General features: G+C 35.2%; 1 protein-coding gene across 1 annotated transcript in view; it reads right to left on the bottom strand.

The window, feature by feature from the left end:
- Positions 1-27,414, bottom strand: part of LEKR1 (leucine, glutamate and lysine rich 1) — a 186,476-nt gene that overhangs the window by 86,173 nt on the left and 72,889 nt on the right. The window contains exons 4-5 of the mRNA XM_029939996.1: positions 14,955-15,074; positions 6,514-6,689 (exon numbers count right to left, since the gene is read on the bottom strand). Coding sequence (XP_029795856.1) covers positions 6,514-6,689; positions 14,955-15,074 — 296 coding nt within the window. The remainder of the gene's footprint in view (positions 1-6,513; positions 6,690-14,954; positions 15,075-27,414) is intronic.

Below are 27,414 nucleotides of genomic sequence, written 5' to 3' on the forward strand. Positions count from 1 at the left end.
CTGGGCCAAGTGATAGGTTTCGCATGTGATTGGGGATCAGGGGAGACTAGGTTGGTCTTGGAGGTACCACAGCAGAAAAGCAGCCACACGGGCTGGTGAAGACCTGAAGCAGAGAGCCATAAGATTGACATGGCAGCAGAGGCAATATGGCTGCTAAGTGGCTAAAGGAGAAGTAAAGTGGTAGGCTAGACAGACCACAGAGAAGAGAACATGCCTTAAAGGATGGTGATGAGTAGAATTAGGAATGTGGTCCAAAGGGAGAAGAGCAAAATGTCTTTCTGTGGGTGATGAGTATGTCTGAAAGAAAATGTGACCTTTAAGACAGATTTAGGAATGGCCACAAGGGACTGGCACCTTCTCCACTTTTAATTGTTGCTCAAAATGGAAAACCTGGAGAAATAAATTGGCAGGGAACAAATAAGGGAGGTTCTACTATATTCATACAATTACTTTATATGGGAATATTTTTCCTAAGACTAACTAGATGCTTCTAAATACTTAAGGATATGAACTCATTTGTGTAAGCAAAACTGCTAACATACTAGTACATCACATTTTAAAAGACTAGAGTTTGAAAAATATGGAGGTTGCAGTTTTTCTTCAGGCCTAAGTCTTCTTGAGTATTTCTGTATCCATAAAGGTGGCTCCTTCTGCTGAATAAACTGTATCATATCCTAATCATATCTATGTTTAAGTCAGAATGACACTGCAAAGAAGCCCGCACATGCTGTCACCTATTTTTCATTTGCCAGAACGATACTGCTTAGGTTAGCAGGCTGACTCTGTAAGTGTACACTACTATCTGTCTCTAAAATAACTACTCATGTCAATGTGACTTTCTATCTGACATTAAAAGAATAAGAATCTGCAATACAAATTCATTTGTGAAATATATTCTAATACATGGAAAAGTACAGCAAGATTTCCAAACTAACAGGAGCTACATTTCTAACATGAAATTAGAAGAGTAAAACTCAGTGGGGGTTTGAATTAATGAAGGTGCATTAACTCACCCTTGACAAATTACACATTCCCTGTACCTATGGCAATCTTGTTATCAAATATTGGATCCTACCTTCATTATTCTATAGCCTCATATCTGTCATTCATGTATCCCAATTTGGAGTTCAGAAGTTAGGATCTCTGCCAGGTTACACTATGCTGGTTGTTGTTCCCACCTTGGGTTTCCCCTGTCTCACCACCTCCCATGAAGAAGGTCCTTCTAACTTTATACATTAGCCTGCTATTGCTAATATGCTGCCATGGTCGGGAAATCTTTTCTGACCCAATTTGGAAATGACCTGGATCTTCCTGGAACTCATACCAATTTATACCATTTTTACTCTACTGATAATATGTATACATATCATCTATTATTGGACTGTAAGTTACTTAGGCCAGAGATCATATATTACTCATTTTTTTATTCCACCCATAATTTTTACCATGATGTCTTAGAAATAACAGGAGCTCAATATATACCTACTAAATGAGTAAAGGTGTTATTGAACAAAACTTCTAAATAGTTTCTGATATACTAGTTGAATACAGTATCCTGAATATTTTTTGTCTTATCTTACCCTTCTCTTTAGAGGCAAACATTTTGAGTCACACACTATTTAATGTCAGGCTAGGTAAGGTAATAAAAACACACGTGCAAAAGAAGCAAACATTTTTAACAGGATGAGTAAATAGGCCTATTCTATCCCTAATTTCTTCAACTTTATGAAAAATGTGGACTACATTTCTAAGCCTAATTTGGAACTTGAATTTTAAAAAATTCAAGAGCTATCCAATAGTTTATTTTGAGAGTGGGAACAAATTGATTATGTGCTTAAAATATTCTGTCTTGTTAAAAATATTTTTCCTGAAATTTCTCTTATTAAAATAGGTATGCTCTGCTTTAAGAAAACCTAATCTATGAACATTTGAACTTAAAAACAGTGATTACATAAAGAGATAACCACTCATTAGAGGGGTAGGAAATGTTTCACTCATATCTGCTATTCAATAATCAATATACTTCTCAGCAAGAAAATACTAAGCAATGCCTTTTCTAGGAATGTTGCTTCTGTTCTGGACTTTGATTTTAAGCCTAAATTTTAATGTGCAAATCTCTTAAAGTATCTCAAATAATGTTGTGAATCTGTATGGGGTTCACTATATTTATGAGTTTGCAAGGGTTGCAGTAACAAAGTAGCAAAGACTAGGTGGATTAAAGAACAGAGATTGATTCTTTTTCACAATTCTGGAGGCTAAGAAATCTGAGATCAAGGTATCAGCTGGGTTGGTTTCTTTTTAGGGCCATGAAGATGGATCTGTTCCAGGCCTCTCTACTTGGCTTATAAAAGGTCGTCTTCTTCCTGGGTCTTCAAGACTCTTTCCTCCGTATGTTTTTGTTTCCTCTGTTTTTATAAGGAACACCAATCATATTGGATTAGAGCCCACCCATTCAAATTTATCTCTGTAAGAACCCTCACTCCAAATACAGTTATATTCTTAGGTGCTGGGGATTGGGACTTTAATATATGAATGGGGTGGTGGGGGTGCAGTGACATAGTTCAGCCAATAACATTATATTTTAGAATATTTATTGGCATTCACATTGTAATTTAAATATGAAAAATATAGACGAGCATGTGTTGGACTGGAAGATAAAATGGGAAAATGAAAACAATTATGTTAGGATAAAGGAATTAGGGGTTTATTTTTCTTCTCATAAAAATGTTTCCATTTTTCTTTTTATATCAACTTTTCAACTGAAGAACTGTGTCAAGCAGAATCAACTCACACCCTAAGAATATATCCATGTAGATCATAAATAAAAGCTGGTATTAAAAGAAAGTATTTGGCACCAAAAATGTTTATAAAATTGTCAAAATTTATAGCTAATACAGCTTTTTTTAGCTTTTAGATTAGATATAACATTAGCGAATATAAGTACAATTGTTAGTATTAATCTTACATAATTTATCTTAGTAAGATTTTTCTGTTGTTCTTAGTCCTTTTAGCTTAATCATATGGACTTAAAATTATGTCTTTAGGAAGCCTCTACAATGTTAGACATTCTAAGTAATGTGTAGTAGTATTTCATTATGGTTATAATTTGCAATTCCCTAATTGGCAAATGTTGAACAATTTTTCATGTACTTTTTGCCATCTGCATAACCTCTATGGTGAAATTTTTGCTCATATAGTTTGCCCATTTCCTAATTAAACTGTTTAAAATGTAGAGTCTTGAGAGTTTTTCACGTGTTCCAGATAAAAGTCCTTTGTGTGATCCACAAATATTTTCTTCTAATCTGTAATTTATCTTTTCATCCTCTTAGCAAGGTCTTTCACAGAACAAAAGTTCTTAATTTTGTTGAGGTTCTATTTATCAAGTTTTCCTTTTAGGTATCAAACTTTTAGTTCAAGTCTGAGAATCTTAAGTTCTGAAGATTTTCTAGTTTTCTATTTTCCATTAAAAATTTTTTTAATGTTTTATTTATTTTTGAGACAGAGAGAGACAGAGCATGAGTGGGGAGGGGCAGAGAGTGGGAGACACAGAATCAGAAGCAGGCTCCAGGCTCTGAGCTGTCAGCACAGAGCCTGATGCAAGGCTCCACCCCACAAACGTGAGGTGGCTGTAGCATTTTATACTCTCATCAATTTGTATAAGAATTCCAGTTGCTTTCCTTCCTCACCAACATTTGCTGTTGTCAATCTTTTTCATTTTAACAACTATGGTGGGTATGTACTGTTGACATTTGCGTTTCCCTTTTGACCAGTAATGTTCAGCACTTTCTCTTGTCCATATTGGTCATTTGTATATGTTTCCTTATAAACTGTCTGCTCAAATTTTTTAACCATTGTTGACTGGATTGTTTGTCCTTACATTACTGACTTGTTAGTGCTCTTTATGTAATCTGGACAGCAGTTCTTTGTTTTTAAAACATGTTTTTAAAAAATATTTTCTCTATCTGGGGCTTACCTATTCATTTTCTTAATGGCATCTATTGATGGGCAATAGTTTTAAATTTTTATAAAGTCTAACACATCAATTTTTGGTTGTTTTCTTACTTCTATGCCCCATTCAAGAAACCATGATTTACTACCAATTCATGAAGATATTTTCCTTTATTCTTTGATAGTTTTAGCTTTTATATTTAGTTCTATGATTTATCTTGAATTAATTTCATGTACAATAAAATATAGGACTTGAGGTATATTTTCCCACATGGGTATTCTGTTGTTCTAGCACAATTTGTTGAAAGACTTTCTTTTTTCCCATTTGATTGCTTTGGCACATTTGTCAAAACTGAAATAGTCATACAAATAGGGATAATTTACCAGGCTATTGTTCCATTGATCTATTGATGATCCATATGCCATAATACATAATGAATCTTAGAGACAATTGTTACTAGTTCTCCATTGTTTGGATACTTTTAAAAGAATTACTTTTTGGTTTATTACCTTTTTAGCTTTATCATTTATATTTAGTTTTTAGTGGTTGCTCTATGAATCCTTTTTAGTCTACATATAATATATATTGCATCATATCACATAAAATACAAAAAGAGTGGAACCATTGGGTTTATTTACTCCTCACCATCTTTTATGTTCTAGTTGTCATAAGTTATATCAATATACTTTATAAACCTCACATATAATACTTCCTATTTTAAATAAGAATATATAATTTTTTTAATTCAAAGAAAAAAGCCTTCTATACTTACCCACAGTTATCATTTATGGTACATTTTCATCCATCCTAATAGCTCTGTTGCTCTGTTCATCTTTTTTCAATGTTTGTTTATCTTTCTTCTTCAAAATGAATAATTTCTATTGATCTATCTTAAAGTTTACTGATTCTTTTTTCTGTAATCACAATGTGTTACAGAAGTCCATCCAGTAAATTTTTATTTCAGATACTATATTTATCTAATCTTGAATATCCAACATTTAATAGTTTCTTGCTGAAATAGTCTATCTTTTCATTCATTACTAGCTTATTTTCTTTTATGTCATTGAACACAGTTAACAGCTAACTTGAAATCCTTGGTAGTTAACTATATCATCTGGATCAACTCAGCATTGGTCTCTGCTATCTATTCTCTTGAGTATGACCCATACTTCCCTGGTTCTTCCTGGTTCAAGAAATTAGGGGTTGTATCTTGAACATTGGGGATGTTATGCTATGGAGACCCTGAATACTGTTATATCCCTCCAAAGGGTAGTGATTTTTGTTATTGTTTTATTTTAACAAGCAGTTGACTTGCTTGAATTCAAACTGTAAAATATATCTACTGTTGGATAAGTGATAGCTAAAATATCATTTATTTTGGCCTTTGATAGGCTAAAGTCTTCCCTGTGCACGTGCATTTTAGAAGTAGGTCAGAGATTTAGAAAAAGCTTATATGCAGACTCTGAGCTCTCCCTCTCTGATTATCTCTTTTCTGGGATATTCTCTTATTTCTCAGAGGCTGCCTTGATCTATGTCCTCCAGTCTTCAAGCCAAAAAGATTATAGACCTCTATCAGAGTTTTAGTTTCCCTGAATGGAACACACTATACTCTGCCCTCAAACTATTAGCCTTAAACAAACAAAAATAAAAACAAAATTCCAGAGAACTCACCCAGTGCCATTCTCTTCTTTTACTTAAAAAATAATAGCTTTTAGAAAGTATCAGTTTTAGGTTCATATGAAAATTAAGCAGGAAGTACAGAGAATTCCCATATAACTTCTGCCTCCACATGCATAGCCTCTCCCATCAACATCCTGCACCAGAGTGGAACATTTCTTAAGATCAATAAACCTACACTCACACATCACAAACACCCCCAAATCCTTACTTTATATTAGGATTCACTCTTGGTGTTTCCATTCTGAGTTTTGACAAATGTATAATGACATGTATCCACCACTCTAGTATTTTCATTGCTCTAAAAATCCTTCATGCTCAACCTATTCATCCTTCCCTCCCACCCTGGCAAACAGATTTTTTTTTTTTACTATATCTATAGTTTTTGCCCTTTACAGAATGTCATTTAGTTGAAATCATATAATATGTAGCCTTTTTAGTATGGCTTCTTTCACTTAGTAATATGCCTTCCTTCAATTTTTGGCCATTCCCTCTGCTATGTGCTTGATTTTAGTCACTCTCCAGGTGTTTTTAAATAGTTACTTTGTCCAGAATTTATCACTTATCTGTGGAAGGCTGATCCAACATTAGATACTCAGTCATTAACAGATAAAAGCTTAAAAAGTCAAATTGGCACACTTAACAGTAATAAACAGATTTCTAAGTCACAGCTCAAGACAGCTGTATCATGGTTTATTTTAGATCAGCCTACAATTATTGAATTTCAGGGTTTAAATAGGTAATAATGGCCAGCTAGCATACCAACAAATAACAATTTTAAAACTTAGTCATAAGTCCCATCACATAAAATATAATTATTTCATTACTTATATGTACCATAAACCAAAAAGAAAAGGATGATTACATTCTAAATACACATAACAAACCTGTCAAGGCTGTTTCACTTATGGATTTAATTTGCAGAAAAACTTCTCCTTTCAGTGAAGTCCAGTTTTGAAAATTATCATATACTTCATTTTTAATACTGGTTAGCTCCCTTTTAGTAAAAGTAAGTAATGAAAGAGTCTTATTCCAGAAATATTTGTACTCCACCAATCTTTGACTGTAAAATAGTTTTAAAAATTAGGATTTTTAAAAGTAGCAAACATAATAATTATTTCTTTGAAAAAAAAGATTTTCTTTGAACGATGGTTTGAGAATGACCATATAATCTACTGTCTAAATGGAGACAATTTTGAAAGTAGAAGGAGGTGATATTTGTATTTTGCTGAGATGACAGATTCAAACTAGGTATACCCCAGGAAGACTGAAGTATATGGTCACCTCAACTCATTTCCATTATGTTATTATTTTAACTATAAAGAAATAGAGCTAACTTTTTCATACACATTTATTCTACTAATCTTTTAAATTCATTCAACAGTAAACAGTGAAGAAAATTAGGCCACATTGACTTAATCGCTGAACCAAAATGAGAATCTCAGATTCTTAGACAGTGTTCTTGCTACATACCATGGTTCTCTAGGCAGTGTAAAACCCGAGGTAATAATAAAGAATACCTTTTAAAGTGAATGACCTAGTACTTTTGCTTCATCAAGGGCCACAGTTCAAAGTAATCACATAGAGGTACCTGGGTGGCTCAGTCAGTTAAGCGTCCGACTTCGGCTTGTCCCATGATCTGACAGTCCATGGGTTTGAGCCCTGCGTTGGGCTCTGTGCTGACGTCTCAGAGCCTGGAGCCTGCTTTGGATTCTGTGTCTCCCTCTCTCTCTGCTCCTCCCCTGCTCATTCTTGGTCTCTCTCTCTCTCTCTCAAAATAAAATACGGGCATTAAAAAAAATTTAACAAAGTAATCACAGATTTTTTTTGCAGTCTCAGTGATTTTATTACTTCAGATGTTTTGGCTATAATTTACCTACACGATGCAGGCAGAGATTGAGTTATCAGTGAAAGACAGTCAGACAGACAGACTGAAGCCATGGAAATGTAACTGCTTTGTCAATATGTATTTTTCTGAATAGACTAGATCTATGATGCAGAGACTATATCTGTCTTATCATAGTTTCCCAAGCACCTAGCATAGTACCTACCACATAGTAAATGCTTAAATATTGACAAACAAATGAATGAGTAAAAATAATAGATCATCCAGTTGGAGGACTGAAGAAGTGAGAAGTGCTGAGGATAAAACACTGGATAAAATAACATTTATGGGACTACAACAGAAAAAAATTCCTCAAAAGAAACCAGGGAGCAAAAGAGAAGAAAAACCAAAAGAATAATATAAAAAATCCAGGAAATAAGAAAATTTAAACAAAAAATAGTGCTCAGTGTTTAAGGCCTCAGATAAAGGCTGAAAAGGTATTAATACCTTACCAACCAGTATTAAGGAGGCCTCTGAAGATCTGAGAGAGAGGCATTAGGTAGGAAAGGGCAGAGTAGGAAAGCAGAAGTGATACTAGCAGTCAAGAACCTTGACTTAAATAGCAAGGAGAGGAAGAGGAAAATGCAGAGTAGAATGGTTTGTCAGGAAAGGAGACACCTGAATGTGCACACAGCTGAGCAACAATACGAGCACAGTCAGAGGCTAAAAACACAGACAAGAGATACAGTCAACTTCTTGTGCAAAGTCCTAGAAAGGACAGATATAGGACAGAGGCTGAAAGATCAGCCTTTTTGCCAGGACAAAGGGTGATGACACTCTATGTGGTAACTAATGTCCACCTGCGTGACCAGAAGCCACAGAGGAGGCCTCAAACCGAATGCAGAGCTGGGAGCTAAGAGAGATGCTAATTTCAAAAAGCAGAGAAAGAGTCCAAATAGATCATTATATCAAGGGGGCCAATAGTGAGGATGAGAAGTCTGAATGTGGAACCAGAAACTGCTGGTAAGACAGGGAGATCAGAGCTATGAACTAAGTCAAGGTCAAGGGGCTAATGATTTGGTATAAGGTAGCTCCTGGGACTAAGCCATATACAAGGGAGTAAGGGTATAGGAGGATACTTATCAGGAAAAAAGACTGGATTTGGATTCAGGTGCTTCTATAGGGAGAAAGGCAGGAAACATAAAATTCAAGCTTGTTAGCTAAGAGCAGATCCATGTTTTGTGGGGCCTAAATCTTATATGATTAGTAGTGGGTGGGAGGAAGGCTTTCTTGGAAAAAAAAAAAAAAGAACACAAAAATGATGCCTACAAAATTAGGTTTAAAAGTGTGTCATTCAATAAAATATTAAAAAAATAAGTGTGTCATTATCTATAGAATGATAAAAATCATTACAAATTAAAAATTTAAAGTTGATAAACTGCACCAATATCACAAAACACAGGAAAATAATAGAACTTACTAATAATAACAGCTCTACAATATTTTTTGCTTGCAATTTTGGTCCACATGTTCTTAAACCAGTTCTTCATATAAGAACCATTTTATAATAATGCATTATGTGGAGAGAATATAAAAATTATATGGCCTTTCATCTAACATGGCCATTAGTTTTTTATTAATGGTAGTTTCAAAATATTCTTTCAGTTTTATGATTAATTACTGATAACACTGTGAAAATATTATGCATGGTCCAATGTGGAAAAAAACTTATCAAGGTTTTTTATATGATTATAAGATTTGGAGCATTTCAAGTTTTCTTAGAAAATGAATAGGCTTAAATTATCTTTCCAATGATGAACCTCACCAGTTTATCTTAGATGTCCTTGAAGTGGTGTGATTTTTATGTTGTATTCAGTGATATTAGTAGTTTTTATAAATTGGCAAGACACTTAAATCTTTCTCCAATGAATTTAAATAATTAACTCCACTTCATTGAATGGATTATGAAATAATCCAAGAGCTTTTGTTGAAAATATATCTTTCTCTTAAGGAATTTACTTGTAATATAATTGGAAAAAAAGAGTTACAATTTTTTATGCTAGAGTAATTTATATTGCTTAAATTTATTGTTTCTTTCATTAATTTTTAAAAGTTCATACACATTCAAATTTTTAGCTTGTGATGCCCTATTTGTAATATTGAAGCATTCTAAAATGTCTTCCCAAATGGCAGTTAAAAATGTGTATTTCCAACTCACTTTTCCCTTTCTCGGATTCTGCAAATGCTTGTGACTACTCCAATGGCATATCAACATCAGACATTTAAGAAAAGGGAAACCAGCACCTGGGTGGCTCAATGGGTTAAGCATCCAACTTTGGCTCAGGTCATAGTCTCATGGTTCATGGGTTGGAGGCCCTCACCCGGCACTGTGCTGACAGCTCAGAGCCTGAAGCCTGCTTCAGATTCTGTGTCTCCCTCTCTCTTCCCCTCCCCTGTGCAAACTCTGTCTCTCTCTCAAAAATAAATAAACATTAAAGAAAGGGGAAACCAGAGTGGAAAAAGAAAGAAATTTAACCAATTGCAATTAAACCATCTTACTTCTGCTAAGGGCCCTCTGAGAACCTTGGAAGGGGCTCCTGAGTGAAGCGTTCTGAAATTTAAGCATCATTTCATTCACAGTAAATCTGTCTATGTTTATATAACCTTAATTTCCTTTGTGAAATATGAAGCAAGACATAGCTGCTGAGAGATGAGTAGTATGGAGTCTAAGCAGAATAGTGAGAATTTAGAATAGTATTAGAGGAATTGAAGGCTTGGGGTTTAACAATCTGTAAGTATAAAGACTGGGAGTTGTAAGGGTAATTACAATGAAATAAACAGGGGTAAAAGGAGTTGGAGTACTGGTAAACTCCTCTAGGCAGAAACATTTTCTATGTAGAAAATACTAAAGAACACACGTACCAAATACTAGAACAAATAAACAGGTTCATCAAGGTCATGGGATACATGATCCATATGCAAAAATCAGTTTTATGTCTGTATACCAGCTATGACCAATCCCCAAAATAAAATTAAGAAAATGGTTGCACTCATAATAGCATCAAAAAGAATAAAATACTTAGAAGTAATTTATAAAAGGAGTGCAAGACTTACACAGGCATAACTTGGAGACATTGCACGGTTAGTTCCAGACCATCACAATAAAGCTAACTTCACAATAAAGTGAGTCAAATGAACTGCTTGGTTTCTCAGTGCATATAAAGTTTATGTTTACACTGTACTGTAGTCCATTAAGTATACAAAGTATTATGTCTTCAAAAACAATGTATATATCTTAATTAAAAAATACTTTAGAGGTATCTGGGTGGCTCAGTCAGTTAAGCAGCATCTGACTTTGGCTCAGGTCATGATCTTGCAGTCCATCAGTTCAAGCCTGGCGTCCATCTCTGTGCTGGCAGCTCAGAGCCTGGAGCCTACGTTGGAATCTGTGACCCCCTCTTTCTCTGCCCCTCCCCAGCTCACACTTTGTCTCTCCCCCTCTCAAAATAATAAACATTTAAGAACTATTGCTAAAACATGCTAACTATAATATGCATTTTTAGTGAGTCACAATCTTTTTGCTGGTGGAGGGTGTTGCCTCCATCCATGTTGATGGCCACTGACTGATCAGGTGGTGGTTGCTGAAGGTTGGGATGACTGTGGCAATGTCTTAAAATAAGATGGCAATGAAGTTTGCCACACCAACTGACTTGCCTTTTGCAAATGATTTCTCTGCAGCATGCAATATTGTTTTATAGCATTTTGCCTAGCAGAACTTCTGGGTTTGACAGCAGAACTTCTGTCAAAATTTGAGTCAATCCTCTCCAACCCTGACACTGCCTTATCAACTAAGTTTATGTAAGATTCTAAACCTTTTGTCATTTCAACAATCTTCCTAGCATCTTCACCAAGCATAGATTCCATCCCAAGAAACCAGTGTCTTTGTTTATCTGTAAGAAGCAATTCCTTATCTATCAAAATTTTATTATGAAATTGCAGCAATTCAGACATATCTTCAGACTCTACTTCTAGTTCTAGTTCTATTGCTATTTGCACCACACCAGTTACTTCCTCCATCAAAATCCTGAACTCTTTGAAGTCACCCATGAAGGTTGGAATCAACTTCTTGCAAACTCCTGTTTATGGTGATATTTTGACCTCTTCACATGAATCACAAATGTTTTTTAATGACATCTAGAATGGTAAGTTTTCCCAGAAAATTTTCAGTTTACTTGGCCCAAACCCATCAGAGCAATCACTATCTATGGCAGCTATAGCCTTATAAAATGTATTTCTTAAATAATAAGACTTGAAAGTTAAAATCACTCCTTGATCTATGGGCTGCAGAATGGATGGCGTGAAAATAATATTAATTTAATTGTATATCTCCATTAGAACTCTTGGGTGACCAGATGCATTGTCAGTGAGAAGTCATATTTTGAAAGGAATATTTTTTTTTCTGAGCAATAAACATCAACAATAGGCTTAAAATATTTAGTAAACCATAATGTAAACAGATTTGCTACCATTTAGGTTTTGTTGCTCCATTTGTAGAGTATAGGCAGAGTAGATTTAGCATAATTCTTAAGGGCTTTTGAATTTTCAAAATTATAAATGAGCATTGGTTTCAACATAAAATCAACAGCTGCACTGGTCCCCAACAAGAGAGTCAGCCTGTCCTTTGAAGCTTTAAAACCAGGCATTGACTTCCCCTCTCTAGCTATGAAAGTCCCAAGTGGTATTTTTTTTCTCAATAGAAGGCTGTTTCATCTGTGTTGAAAATCTGTTTAGTGTAGTCACCTTCATTACTTTTCTTAACTAGATCTTCTACCAGCTTGCTACATAGCTTCTACATCAGCACTTGCTGTTTCATCTTGCCTCATCTTGCACTTTTGTGTTATGAAGACAGGTTCTTTCCTTAAACCTCATGAATTACCCTCTAACTTCAATTTTTTCTTCCATATCTTCCTTACCTCTCTCACTTCATAGACAGAATTGAAGAGTCAGGGCCTTGCTCTGCATTAGGCTTTGGCTTAAGAGACTGTTGTGGCTGGTCTGATCTTCTATCCAGACCATGAAAACTTTTTCCTTATCAGCAATAAGACTGCTTTGCTTTCTTAGCACTTATGTGCTCACTGGAGTAGCCCTTTTAGTTTTCTTCAAGAACCTCTTTTTGCATTCACAACTTGGCTAATTTTTGGTAGAAGAGGCCAAGCTTTTCGAATATCTTGGCTTTTGACATGCCTTCCTAACTAAGCTTAATCATGTCTAGCTTTTGATTTAAAGTGAGAAATGTATGGGGTACCTGGGTGGTTCAGTTGGTGAAGCATGTAACTCTTGATATTTAAAAAAAAAACTTAAAAGTATAACTGAAAATTATGACAAAATCAGAACACAATAAAAATTAAAAATATGCCTCAGTTTTTTCAAGAGTTTAAAATGCTACAAATCACATGCAAAATGTGAATAGTGAAAATTGACCGTATCAGTCCATAATATCCTGAAGCAGCATTATTTAATCTAGTCTTGGTCTAACTTCTTTTTTAAAATTTTTTAAATGTTTATTTATTTTTCAGAGAGAGACAGAGCATGAGCAGGGGAGGGGCAGAGAGAGAGGAAGACACAGGATCTGAAGCAGGCACCAGGCTTCAAGCTGTCAACACAGAGCACAGAGCCTTGATGTGGGGCTCAAACTCACAGACTGCGAGATCATGAGCTGAGCTGAAGTCGGACACTTAAATGAGTGAGCCACCCTGGCACCCCACAGTATAACTTTTTAAAAAAATGTTTATTTAGGGGTGCCTGGGTGGCTCAGTTGGTTAAGTGTCTGGCTTTGGCTCAGGTCATGATCTCACAGTTTGTGGGTTCAAGCCCCAGGTCGGGCTCTGTGCTGACAGCTCAGAGCCTGGAGCCTGCTTCTGATTCTGTATCTCCCTCTCTCTCTCTGATCCTCCCCTGATTGCATTATCTCTGGCTCTCAAAAATAAATAAAAAACATAAAAAAAATTTAAAAATGTTATTTAGTCTTGAAAGATAGAGAGAGACAGAGTGTGAGCCGGGAAGGGGCAGAGAGAGCAGGAGACACAGAATTCAAAGTAGGCTCCACGCCCTGAGCTGTCAGCACAGGGCCCAAAAAAAGGATCGAACCTATGGACTGCAAGATCATGACCTGGGCCAAAGTCAGATGCCTAACTAACTGAGTCATCCAGGTGCCCCTGGTCCTGGTGTAATCTTAAAATTTAACCAATCCTACCACTCAAGATGGAATTAATGGATGAAACAAATGAGACTTCCTCAGCAGACCTGAGCCAAATCTATTGGGAGAGCCAAACTTGAACACCAGTGGGGCTGACCAAAGTGGAGAACTGGAATCATCTGCTGGTTCAATAGCAGATTTCAAGGAAAGGGCAGAGATTTTTGATGACAAAGATGATCATCTGTTTTATGAGTAGGCTTCTTCATTCATTCATTCAAAAATTATTAACTGAGCATCACTTATTTGCAAGGCATTTATAAAAGGTAGTTGGCCACCAGGTGATCACCAAACAGTATATTAAAAAATGATTAACCCAGGCAAGTTCTTTTAAGTTTATTTATTTCTTTTAGAGAGAGAGAGAGAGAGAGATGCAGAAAGAGAACGAAAGAGAGAATCCCAAGCAGGTCTGTACTGTCAGCATAGAGCCCAACGCAAGGTTGGATCTCATGAACCATGAGATCATGACCTGAGCCAAAATCAAGAGTTGGACACTTATCTGACTGAGTCACGCAGGCACCCCAGCCCAGGCAATATTTTTAACAGAACAATGTTTCTGGCAACAACCAGTAGATTGGAAAAAAGGAAAAGAAAGAAACCTAACATTCAAAATATCCATCCAACATATTTTTTTAGTCACTTAGAATCTGTGTCTATTTGTGATGCTCATTTAACTTATTTTCCTTTTCTGGAGCTAAGTTACTTAATTTTGAAAAGAATCATTTTGCTCTGATACTCTCAATAAATTCAATTCCAATTTTAGTAAAAAAATAACTTCCTAGTTTTCTTAGGACATTGGGGTTTTAACTTTAGGTATTATAAACCCTCCAATGATGATATAAAAGCAGAATTAACACCATTTATGTTGGAGATTTCTAAATTTAGAAGGTCTATTCCTATCATTTAGAAAGGTACCCTATTCTATTACTTTTTGTATCACTGGACTATCAGTCAGGGAATCAAATAAACCAAGAAATATCATCAAAAGAAAAATGAATTAGTTACTATTCTTTCATTCTAAACATTACTGCAAAATAAAGGCAAGGTGTTTGCCTGATTTAAATGTTATCGGTAAAACTATTCAGTTGAAATAATGGTTAAAAAAGAAAATAAGTGAAGTTGTTTCCATTTTTTCAACCATACTGAATATAGAAACTATATTACTAAAATGTGCTTGAATATTTATAAAGTTAGTATTAAATGTATTTTTTCAATCTTTATGATTTTCAATTCTTTAAAGATAATCTTACCTGAATGCTTGGGATTGTCTCTGTTTAATTTTTAATTCATGTAGCAAATGATTCACTTCTTTCTGTACTCTCTGAAATTCATTTTGTTGACTTTTTAGCTGCATGCTTACATCTTGAATTCTAAAAATATAAACAAACAGTATGCATTACAAGTTTAAATATTCCTTCATGAGAACTTTATTAAATTAAAATTTAAATACTCTTTTAACAAAAATAAATTCTAAAAAACAATGCATCTTTATATTTGCTAAATGAATGTACAGAAAAGTATGGGGAGACACAAATCAAACAGCATTATCACTGGGGAGGAGAGTGGTACCAATGGGCAGGGGAAGGACAAAGAACACTGAAGGAAGGAGGCATAACTTTTCTCTGTATCTTTTGTATATTGTTCAAATTTTTAAAATAAGTGTGTTTTTTACTTGAATTAATAATTAAAATGCAAATAAATGAATATCCACTTAATTTTTTATTAAAGTAATATATAATTTCAAATGCCAAATATTACTAAAAGTTATAAGAAAAAACCCAATAATCATTTTCTTTTAACTCAAATCCCACAGTCCAAAACAATTTTCAACGTTTTTCCTGGTTCCTCTAGTATTTACTTCTCTATTACTAAATAATATGCTTATATTGTTATTCCTTATTATCTCAGTATATATATTACCTAGTAAATTATAAATCAGTTAAGATCTGATTCTGTTATGTATAACCAAGACCTGAATATGATAGCTTAAATATACAGGAGTATATTATATCACATAAGACAAATGTATTGTTAGCCAATCCAATGCTGATATGATAGCTTTATAGAGTCATCAGGGTTCCAGGATACTTCCAACTCTCTGGTCTACCATCTTTGGTATATGTCTTTTATTTTCATTGCCCATGATAACGGCAGAAACTCCAACAATTCTTTTCCCTTCCCAGACTAGCAACACGAGGAGAATAATGGCTCATTCTGTCTCTTTTAAATAAACTTCGTATAAGTACCACTAATTACTTCTACTAAACTTAGACACATGGCTTTAATTGGCAAGATTAGCTCCCAGGTATATCCACAGTTCTATTACTAAGGAAGAATGATATTAGAGTAGGTAGCTAGCAGTCTCTATCACAATCCTAGTAAGAACTGACCCTCCTACACATAGCTATACTCTTACACAAATGTGCAAACACATCCTCCTCCTTCTCCCAGTTTAGTTAACGCAATCTTTTTATTCAGTATTTACATTACTCTTCACTAGTAAGCCGTATGTTATGTTATGATCACACTTCTTTTCTTGTACAACTTTTTGTTGTCCCTGAATTGAAAAAACATCTCCTTTTCTTCTTAGTTTCTGTGTACCTATCATTAATACATCTTCCAAATCTGACAGAGGTCTAATTCTTCCTTCTTAATATCTTCAGATGCAGCAGAAAACTCTTCATATCATTTCTTTTCCAGGAAACATCCTTCCCACAGCTCTCTATTCCCCTGCTCCTGTCTGGATATTCTCTAGTTTCACTGAACAACTGTCATCCTGTGACTTTCCTTTCTTATTTCAGAAACTCTCCTCAGCTCTCTCATATCTTATCCTCTGTATCCTGGCTCTAAAGTCTTCCTCCCTCTTGGTGTTCTTTTGGTGGAATAAATCCTCGAGGAGTTTTTCTGTGCATGAAAGGTAAATTTAAGAACCTGAATATGTGAAAATGCCTTTATTATATCTCAGACTGGACAGTTCAGCTAAATATAGAATCATAGATGAGAATATTTTTCATCTGATAATTAGGGCACATTTCCTCTGTTTCTTAACTTCTGGTGCTGTTTCTTAAAAGTCCAATGCTGGTCTAATTCCTACTTCTTTGTATGATACATGGTAGGTTCTCCTCACTCTGCCCCTGCTCTGGTTCAGAAGCTTTAAAATTTTTCTCTTTTTACTTAGTATCCTTAAATTTCATCACAATATATTGTGTCAGTCTTTTTTTATTCTCTTGCTGGGCACTTGATGAGTATTTGTTTTAGAAACTGATGTTCTTTAGTTCTAGGAATTTTACCCTAGGGAAAATGATTCCTCCTCCTTCATTTTCTATGTTTTTTTTTTTTTTCCTAGAAAATCTTCCTATTTAGATGTGGGACCTTCTGAAGAGATGTAATTTTCTTAAATTTTTTGCCGTCTTACTACTTTGGACATTTTGTTTTAGTTTCATTATCTTCCATCCTGCCTATAAAAATTTTAATTTCTGTTATATTTTAATTACCAAGAATTCTTTCTTATTCTTCAAAGTCCTACAAGAATTCTTTCTTGTTCTTATTTCATGGATACAATTTCTTCTCTTATTTTTTTGATAATATCAGTTACAGTGTATTTTATTTTAATTTTATTTTTTTTATCTACTATTTTTGAGAAGGAGAGATACAGAATGTGAGTGGGCGAAGGGAAAAGAGAGAGAGAGGGAGATGCAGAATCTGCAACAAGCTCTAAGCTCTGAGCTATCAGCACAGAGCCCAATGCAGGGCTTGAACTTATAAACCATCAGACAATGAACTGAGCCCAAGTTGGATGATTAACCAACTAAGCCAGCCACGAGCCCCAATTACGGTGCGTGTTAAGTTTTCTTCAGCTTATTGCATTGCTTCTGTTTCCTTTGGCTTTTTAATTTTTTTCCTTGTTTTGCTTCTGTCTTTCACATTTGAAGCCCTCTTTCAAGTCTGGAGATCCTTTGTTGTCTATTAATATTGGCAAATGAGAACAATTGGTCCCATATCTAGAAACTAATAATGATGAAGGGAGAAAAGACAGAGTGGCTTTTCTAGATAAAAGAGAAGCAGCAAGACAATCAAATGTGACATGTGGACCTTGTTTAGAACCAGATTCAAACAAATAAACTATCATTTTTTTAATATTGAGAAAAATTTATTATGAACTGGAAATTAGAAAACACTGAGGAACTATTGCTAATTTGAAGATAATAATACTGTTGTTATATAAGAAAATGGCACATCACACTGAAGCAAATAGGGATGAAAGTAGCATGCAGTCTTGGATCTTGCTTAAATTACTTCAACAAACAAAAAAAAAAGGGACAGATGAAACACATATGACAAAATTGTCTTAATTTTTGAATCTGTGTTATTGGATATTATACTATTTTCACTTAGAAAAGAAACCTAACAAATGAGGCAGTGAAATGCTGTCGTAAGCTTCTGTGGTGTGTACAGGAATTGTTAAATGATAGGCTTCAACTGTGGGGAGATAGCATGGGGAATTAGCTATTTTGATAGTACCTATGCCATCTGCCAGAGTCAGGACAAGGTAATTAAAAGCCTTTGGCCATATACTTGTTGGTCCAGTTCTGGGCTCCCTATTCTATTCCATTGATCCATGTGTCTGTTTTTGTGCCAATACCATTCTGTCTTGATGATGACAGCTTTGTAGTAGAGGCTAAAGTCTGGGATTGTGATGCGTCCTGCTTTGGTTTTCTTCTTCAATATTACTTCGGCTATTTGGGGTCTTTTGTGGTTCCATATGAACTTTAAGATAGTTTGTTCCAGCTTTGAGAAGAATGCTGGTGCAACTTTGATAGGGATTGCATTGAATGTGTAGATTGCTTTTGGTAATAATGACATTTTCACAATGTTTATTCTTCTGATCCATGAGCACAGAATGTTTTTCCATTTCTTTGTGTCTTCTTCAATTTCCTTCATAAGCTTTCTATAGTTTTCAGCATACAGGTCTTTTACATCTTTGATTAGGTTTATTCCTAGGTATTTTACGGTTCTTCATGCAATTGTGAATGGGATCTGTTTCTTGATTACTATTTCTATTGCTTCATTATTGGTGTATAAAAATGCAACTGATTTCTGTACATTGACTTTGTACCCTGCAACTTTACTGAATTCATGGATCAGTTCTAGAAGGCTTCTGGTGGAGTTGATCGGGTTTTCCATGTAGAGTACCAGGTCATCTGCGAAAAGCGAAAGTTTGACTTCTTTGCCAATTTTGATGCCTTTTATTTCCTTCTGTTGTCGTATTGCTGATGCTAGGACTTCCAACACTATGTTAAACAACAGTGGTGAGAGTGGACATCCCTGTTGTGTCCCTAATTTCAGGGGGAAAGCTCTCAGTTTTTCCCCATTGAGGATAACATTGGCCGTGGGCTTTTCGTAAATGGCTTTTATGATGTTTAAGTAAGTTCCTTGTTTCCCGACTTTCTCGAGGGTTTTTATTAAAGGATACTGTATTTTGTCAAATGCTTTTTCTGCATCTATTGACGGGATCATATGACTTTTTTCTTTTGTTTTGTTAATGTGATGTATCACGTTAATGGATTTGTGAATATTGAACCAGTCTTGCAACCCAGGAACAAATCCCCATTTGATCATAATGAATAATACTTTTTATATGCTGTTGAATTTTATTTGCTAGTATCTTGTTGAGTATTTTTGCATCAGTATTCATTAAGGATACTGGCCTGTAGTTCTCTTTTTTTGTTGGATCCCTGCCTGGCTTAGGAATCAAAGTGATATGTGCTTTGTAGAATGAGTTTGGTAGTCTTCCTTCCATCTCTATTTTTTGGAATAGCTTTAGAAGGATTGGCGTTAACTCTGCCAATTAATCTTTGACAAAGCAGGAAAGAGTATCCAATGGAAAAAAGACAGCCTCTTTAACAGGTGGTGTTGGGAGATCTGGACAGCAACATTTAGAAAAATGAAGTTAGACCACTTTCTTACACCATTCACAAAAATAAACTCAAATTGGATAAAGGATCTGAATGTGAGACAGGAAACCATAAAAACCTAGAGGAGAAAGCAGGAAATAGCCTCCTAACCTCAATCGCAGCAATTTCCTCCTCGACACATCCCCAGAGGCAAGGGAATCAAGAACAAAAATGAACTTCTGGGACCTCATCAAGATAAAAAGCTTCTGCAAGGCAAAGGAAACAATAAAAAAAAACTAACAGGCAACTGACAGAATGGGAAATGATAGTGGCAAATGGCACTATCCAAAGGGCTAGTATCCAAAATATACAGGGAGCTCACCAAACTCCATACACGAAAAATGAATAATCCAGTGAGGAAATGGGCAGAAGACCTGAATAGACACTTCTCCAAAGAGGACATTCAGATGGCCAACATGCACATGAAACAATGCTCAGCGTCACTCATCATCAGAGAAATACAAGTCAAAACCACACTGAGATACCACCTCAAACCGGTCAGAGTGGCTAAAATGAACAAATCAAGAGACTATAGATGCTGGTGAGGGTGTGGAGAGACGGGCACCCTCCTACATTGTTGGTGGGAATGTAAACTGGTGCAGCCACTCTGGAAAACAGTGTGGAGGTTCTTTAAAAAACTATTGATAGAACTCCCCTACAACTCCGCAATAGCACTGCTAGGGATTTACCCAAAGGATACATAAGTGCTGATGCATAGGAGCACATGTACCCCAATGTTCATAGCAGCACTTTCTACAATAGCCAAATCATGGAAAGAGCCTAAACGTCCATCACCTGATGAATGCATCAAGAAGATGTGGTTTATCTATACAATGAAGTACTATATGGCAATGAGGAAGAATGAAATATGGCCATTTGTAGCAAAGTAGATAGACCTCGAGGGGGTCATGCTAAGTGAAATAAGTCAGGCAGAGAAGGACATATACCATATGTTTTCACTCATAGGTCTAACAGGAGAAACCTAAGGGACCTAAGAGAGAGGAAGGGGGAAAGAGAGCGGGAAAGACTGAGGGACACAAATCATGAGAAACTACTGAATACTGAAAATGAACCATGACTGAAGGGGGAGGGGGAGGGAGGGAAGGGGATGAAGGTCATGGTGGGGGGCACTTGTGGGGAGAAGCACTGGGTTTATATGGACAATAAACTATTAAAAAAATAAAACAAAAGCCTTTGTACAGGTAGAGTGGGAGAGAGGTTCTGAAGGCCTAAGTGCACTTTTAAAATATTTTTAATAAATTCTCCTATTTTCAACCTCACTTTGTACCTGACAAGTATTTCTCTTGGTATACTAAGAGGAAAAAAATTAGCCAAATCTTGTTTTCAGGAGTCACAACTAAAAAAAAAATTAACAGAAATGTAGAAAATAAAAGGTTAGAAAAATATATACCAAATGTTTTAAAAATGACAAAAGATATATTAATATTAATAACTAGCAATACAATAAATGGAACAACCTTTCGTTTTGGTAAAAATCTAATCCACCAAGAAAAATAATAATCATGAACTTTTACATACCCCAAACATAAAGAAATATCCATTAAAAATCCAGTGAGAATAAATTACTAATCATAATGGGAGGTATTAACACATTTCTTACACAAATGGAATGGCACAATAATAATTAAAAATATTAAAGATACAGAGGATTTGTTTAATGTAATTAATAAACTTGATGTATGGGTATAATTAGAGTATATATCTAATAATCATTCTTCCAAATATGTGGTATAATCACCAAAACTGACCATGTAATCAGCCACAATTGAAATTTTAATATATTCTTTTTTATTTTTATTTTTAATTTTTTAATTTACATTCAAGTTAGCATATAGTACAAAAATGATTTCAGGAATAGAATCCAGTGATTCATCCATTATATATAACACCCAGTGCTCATCCCAACAAGTGTCCTCCTTAATGCCCTGTGCCCATTTAGTCATCCCCCAACCAAAACCGCTTCAGCAACTCTTAGTTTGTTCTCAATATTTAAGAGTCTCATGGGGCGCCTGGGTGGCTCAGTCGGTTAAGCATCCAACTTTGGCTCAAATCATGATCTCACGGTTCATGGGTTCAAGCCCCGCGTCAGGCTCTGTGCTGACAGCTAGCCAGAGCCTGGAGCCTGTCTTCAGATTCTGTGTCTCCCTCTCTCTATGCCCCTCCTCTGCTTGTGCTATCTGTCTTTCTCTCTCTCTCTCTCTCTCTCTCTCTCTCAAAAATAAATAAAAACATTTAAAAAATTTTTAAAAAAGAGTCTCTTATGTTTTGTCCCCTTGTTCCCGTTTTTATATTAATTTTACTTCCTTTCCCCTATGTTCATCTGGTTTATATCTTAAATTCCACATATGCATGAAATCATATGACATTTATCTTTCTCTGACTTAGCATAGTACCCTCTAGTTCCATGCACATTGTTGGAAATGGCAAGATTTCATTCTTTTTGATTGCCAAATAATACTCCACTGGATATATATATCACATCTTTAACCAGTCATCTGTTGATGGATACTTAAGCTTTTTCCATACTTTGGCTTTTGGTGATAGCGCTGCTGTAAACATTGGGGTGCATGGGCCTTTTCAAATCAGCATTTTTGTATCCTTTAGATAAATACCTGGTAGTGCAATTGCTGGGTCATAGGGTAGTTCTATTTTTAAAAATTTGAGAAATCTCCACAGTTTTTCCAGGTGGCTCCACAGTTTTTCCAGGTGGCATTCCCACCAGCAGTGCAGAAGAGTTTCCCTGTCTAGACATCCTCGCCAACATCTGTTGTTGCCTGAGTTGTTAATGTTAGCCATTCTGACAGGTGTGAGGTGGTATCTCATTGTGGTTTTGATTTGTATTTCCCTGATGATGAGTGATGTTCGGCATTTTTTCAAGTGGTCTCAATAGTTCATTTTTGTTTTCATTTCCCTTGCTTCTGGACACGTGTTGGGTAAGAAGTTGCTGAGGCCAAGATTAAAGAGGTTTTTGCCTGCTTTCTCCTTCAGGATTTTGATGGCTTCCTGTATTCAGCTTTGGTCTTTCATCTATTCTGAGTTTATTTTTTGTATGGTATAAGAAAGTGGTCCAGGTTCATTCTTCTGCATGTCATTGTCCAGTTTTCCCAACACCATTTGCTGAAGAGACTGTCTTTATTCCATTAGATATTCTTTCCTGCTTTGTCAAGGATTAGTTGGCCATATGTTTCTGGGTCCATTTCTGGGTTCTCTATTCTGTTCCATTGATCTGAGTGTCTGTTTCTGTGCCAGTACCATACTGTCTTAATGACTACTGCTTTGTGATATAACTTGAAGTCTGGGATTGTGATGCCTCCTGCTTTGGTTTTCTTTTTCAGGATTGCGTTGGCTATTTGGGGTCTCTTTTGGTTCCATACAAATTTTGGGATTCTTTTTTCTGGCTAGGTGAAGAATGCTTGTGATATTTTAATAGTGATTGCAAAATTTTAATATGTTCTTTAAAAGAAAATCATATACTGTCTACAGTAAAATTACATGAAACATTTACAACAAAGAGTCCACTAAAAATCTACATACATGGAAACTTAAACATATATCTAATAAACTTTGGGTCAAAAAGGAAATAAAAATAAAAATTATAAACATTTAGAAACAAATGATATTGTATCTTTCAAAAAAACAATGAATGAATATTCTGAATGTCATGATCTAAGAGAAAGGTATCAATGACAAAACACAATTTATTCTCAGAAGTAAGGGTACCCCAGTAGCAATGAACACACCCAATTGTTACATTTTGGTTTCTAAATACTATTCTCCAAGAAACAAAAGCATCTTAGAGAAATGGTTGATTCCGGGGGTTAGGCAGATAAAATCTAAGGTGAGCCTAGAACATTTTGTGGTGCAAGAAAGTAAGGAAGAGCTCAAAGAAGATAGGACATATTGAAAGGGCACAAGTGCCACCTGACAACTCCTAATAGCCAAATCTGGAAGAGTTGAGAAAGAAAATGAGTTACTGTAGTATTTGAGTATAACCCACAAAGTGAAAGTGAATGATTCAATTCTGATTTGAATAACTGAATAAGTAAATGGAAGAGAAGGAACAGTCCTTCCCTCACAAAGAAATTCCAATTAATAAATGTAGAAGGAATAAGGGAAGTATTTACCACAAAATATGTATTAATTACAAGGGGAAAAAGAATAATTTTACAATGGAGGAACCTGGCAAACACTACTATAGCCAAGTGATCAAGGTAAACATCATCTGTAAGAAGACATATTAACATCATATACACTCTCTCATGATCCACTAAGAAGGACACATCACTTCTGTGGTATTCTTGCCAAAAAAGAATAATCTAGTATAATTATGAGTAAACATCAGACAAATCCCATTGAGGGATATTCTACAAAATAACTGAACAGTACTCTTGAAAAGCCTTGGGTCATGAAAGGCTAAGATTAACAAACTTTCACAGACCAAAGAAGACTAAGATGGTGTGAGCACTAAATGCAATGTGTGATTCCAGATTGAATACTGAACTGGAAAAAAAGGATGTTAGTGGAAAAAGTGATACAATCAAATGAAGTCTGTAGGTTAGTTAATAGTATTGTACCAATGTTAATTTCTTAATTTTTATAATTGTCCATAGTTATATAAGGTGTTAACATTAGGAGAAGTTAAGCATATGGAAACTCTCTGTATTATTTTATATATATATATGTATATCTATTTCAGAGTGAGAGCAAGAGAGAGCATGAGCAGGGGAGGAGAAGAGAGAGAGGGTAACACAGAATCTGAAGCAGGCTCCAAGCTCTCAGCTGTCAGAACAGAGCCTGACGTGGGGCTCGAACCCATGAACTGAGAGATCATGTCCTGAGCCGAAGTCAGATGCTTAACCAACTGAGCCTCTCAGGTGCCCATCTCTGTACTATTTTTTACATTTATTTTTGCAACTTTCTAGAAGTCTAAAATTATCTCAAAATAAAAAGTATTTAATAATCACCTGTACATATACAATGAGTAATTTGTACATGTCAAATGTATCTGTAGTATAAATTGTGTAAAAGGTGGGTGCATTTTAGGGGCACCTGGGTGGCTCAGTCAGTTAAGTATCTGACTTTGGCTCAGGTCATGATCTCATGGTTCGTGATTTTGAGCCCTGCATCAGTCTCTCTGCTGACAGCTCAGAGTCTGGAGCCTGCTTCAGATTCTGTGTCTCCTTCTCTCTCTGCCCCTTCCCTGCTCATGCACTGCCTCTCTCTAAAAAAAACTTTAAAAAATGTGGGTGCATTTTAAATGTTGGAAGTCATAAAGTATTTTTAATAGCAAAAGTAAAAGGAAACAATCTTCATGGTCAATAGTATAGGAACATTAAACAACCTATATTTCTATGTAATACTATACAAAAATTAAGAAAGAATGAAGTAGATCTCTATGTTCTGGCATGGAACAAATACCAAGACCAATTATCGAGAAAAAAGAAAAGCTATAATTTACAGACCAGTAAGGTAGGAATGGTAGAAATGCAATTAATACAACTACATTGAATAAATAATTTGATCTATAAACCTGGCCATAGGTATAAGGTCATAACCCAGAATTTCCACACCTAGTACATGCCCAACAGAAATGTGCTCATGTATTCACCAAAGATATGCACATGAATGCTCATGGCACCGCTGATTATAATAGCCCCGAAATGAGAACAGCCCAACTGCCCATCCACTGTGATATATTCAGACCATAGAAAACTGAACAGCAACAGGAATGAACAAAAAGCAGCCACCCAAAACAACATAGATTCATCTCACAAACATAAGGAAACCAGACAAAAGAATATATAATATATTCCACTTACATAAAGTTCAAAGAAAGGCAACATTAATCTATGGTATTATAAGTCAAGATAGTAAATTCCTTTGGGCAGGTGACAGTAAAAGAGGTAAAGAGAGCTTCTGGAAGGATGTTATGCTCTGTTTCATGAGCTGGGTGCTGATTACATGGGAATTTCACTTTGTGCAATTTAATTTAGCTGTACCTATTTATGTATTCTTCTTATACTTCAATAAAAATTTATAAAAATAAAATTAAACACACCTAGACAGCTTATTACTTATATATAAGCACATCAAGATTGATAAATGTGGGAAAGGCCAGAAATATTAGAAGAAAATTTAAGCTATACATAAAGAAAAGTTAAGCTTATACTCTGGATTAAATGGCTTTTTTATTAAACCTTAATTAAACCTTAATTAAAGCCAACTCCAACTATTAATATTTACCCAGAAAAGTATTCAAAGCTTGTGTTTTTACAAATCATTTTCCTTTTTCTAATTAAAAAAGTACACATTAAAACACTTTCCAACTTTAATTCCTTGAGTACACTCCCCAAATGAATGTTACATATAAATAGCATCTCAAGCCCTCTAATACTCCTTGAGAAGTTAGGCCACATTATTTCACTCTGTTCTGGCTACTTACTTCTTTCAAATCAAGCTGATATGGTTATAAATGCCATGCCTGAAAAGGCACTAATGCTCACTTTTATATATTATATCAATGTTATGAAATAAACAATTCACATAATATTGCAATAAAGCATGTACTGTGCAAGCACACATTTTTCTCTAACAGTCATAATTCTGCATTAAAGTTGAATACTATGTTGATACAAGGACATGTTATTCTCTAGTGGGAGGGTGTTCCTGAAAACAGGGACTAACAGCATGTTCTAGTGAAGAGAGTCCTATGCTGGAAGTTAGATGACTTGTATTATAAAACTCTTACCAATGCACCCATGAGAACAACACATTTATTACTCTTATCTACTTTCCAACTTTTTTCTTAGCTAACTTGATTAAAATGAATCGTGTGAGAATCACAGAGTTGCAAACCAAATTTGGTAAAGGTATTAGTCTCTTAATTATTTTCATTTGGATCATCTATTGATATTACTCATAATGAAAATATTCTAAAATTAAAAATACTTTAAACCCCTTTAGCTTACCTCTAGTCTATAATCAAACACTTCAGAAAACACAATAAGAAAGCTAATCAAATCACTGGGGATTTTACCGCCTGTAACCTATATTCTTTTATGTCAAGCTTCTGGCTCTAAGGATTCCTTTACTTTTTGTCTTTCCCTCAAACTGGTTTTACAGCAACCTAAGATGACGAGTGGAAGTTCAGGGTCCAAAGAAATTAGGTGGGGGATTTTCAGGACTGTAGCCCATCATGACAGGCAAAGGCATTCAATTATCAAGGAGTAAATTAGGACTGCAACAAAGAAATCAATCAAAACAAGTTAGTATTTCAAGAATTCTTGGGAAACAGATTTCAGAAATAACATGCAACTAACTGCCAATTACAAAGAGTGGTTTCTCTTACTGCTCTTCTGGAATGAACCCCTGCCTAAATGCATCCAGAAAATTAAATTACCTTTCAAAAAGTAGGGAATGTGAGGTGGGGAGCCCAAGTATATAGGGAGATAAATCATTCAGGACTCAATAAAACCTAAAAGAATTCTTATTTTGCAGAGAAAAGTCATAAGCAGTTTGTGAAACTCTGGAGATAGAAACCAAACTCCACCTATTATCAGGAGTATGGCAACTTCAAAAATGTCAAGATAAAAAGTTTCTGCAATGCAAAGGAAACAATCAAGAAAACGAATAGGCAACTGACAGAATGGGAAAAGATAGTTGCAAACGACATATCAGATAAAGGGCTAATATCGAAAATATACAAGGAACTCACCAAACTTCACACCCACAAAAC

Source organism: Suricata suricatta, chromosome 5 (genome assembly GCF_006229205.1).
Source record: "Suricata suricatta isolate VVHF042 chromosome 5, meerkat_22Aug2017_6uvM2_HiC, whole genome shotgun sequence".
In the NCBI taxonomy this organism is placed as follows: domain Eukaryota; kingdom Metazoa; phylum Chordata; class Mammalia; order Carnivora; family Herpestidae; genus Suricata; species Suricata suricatta.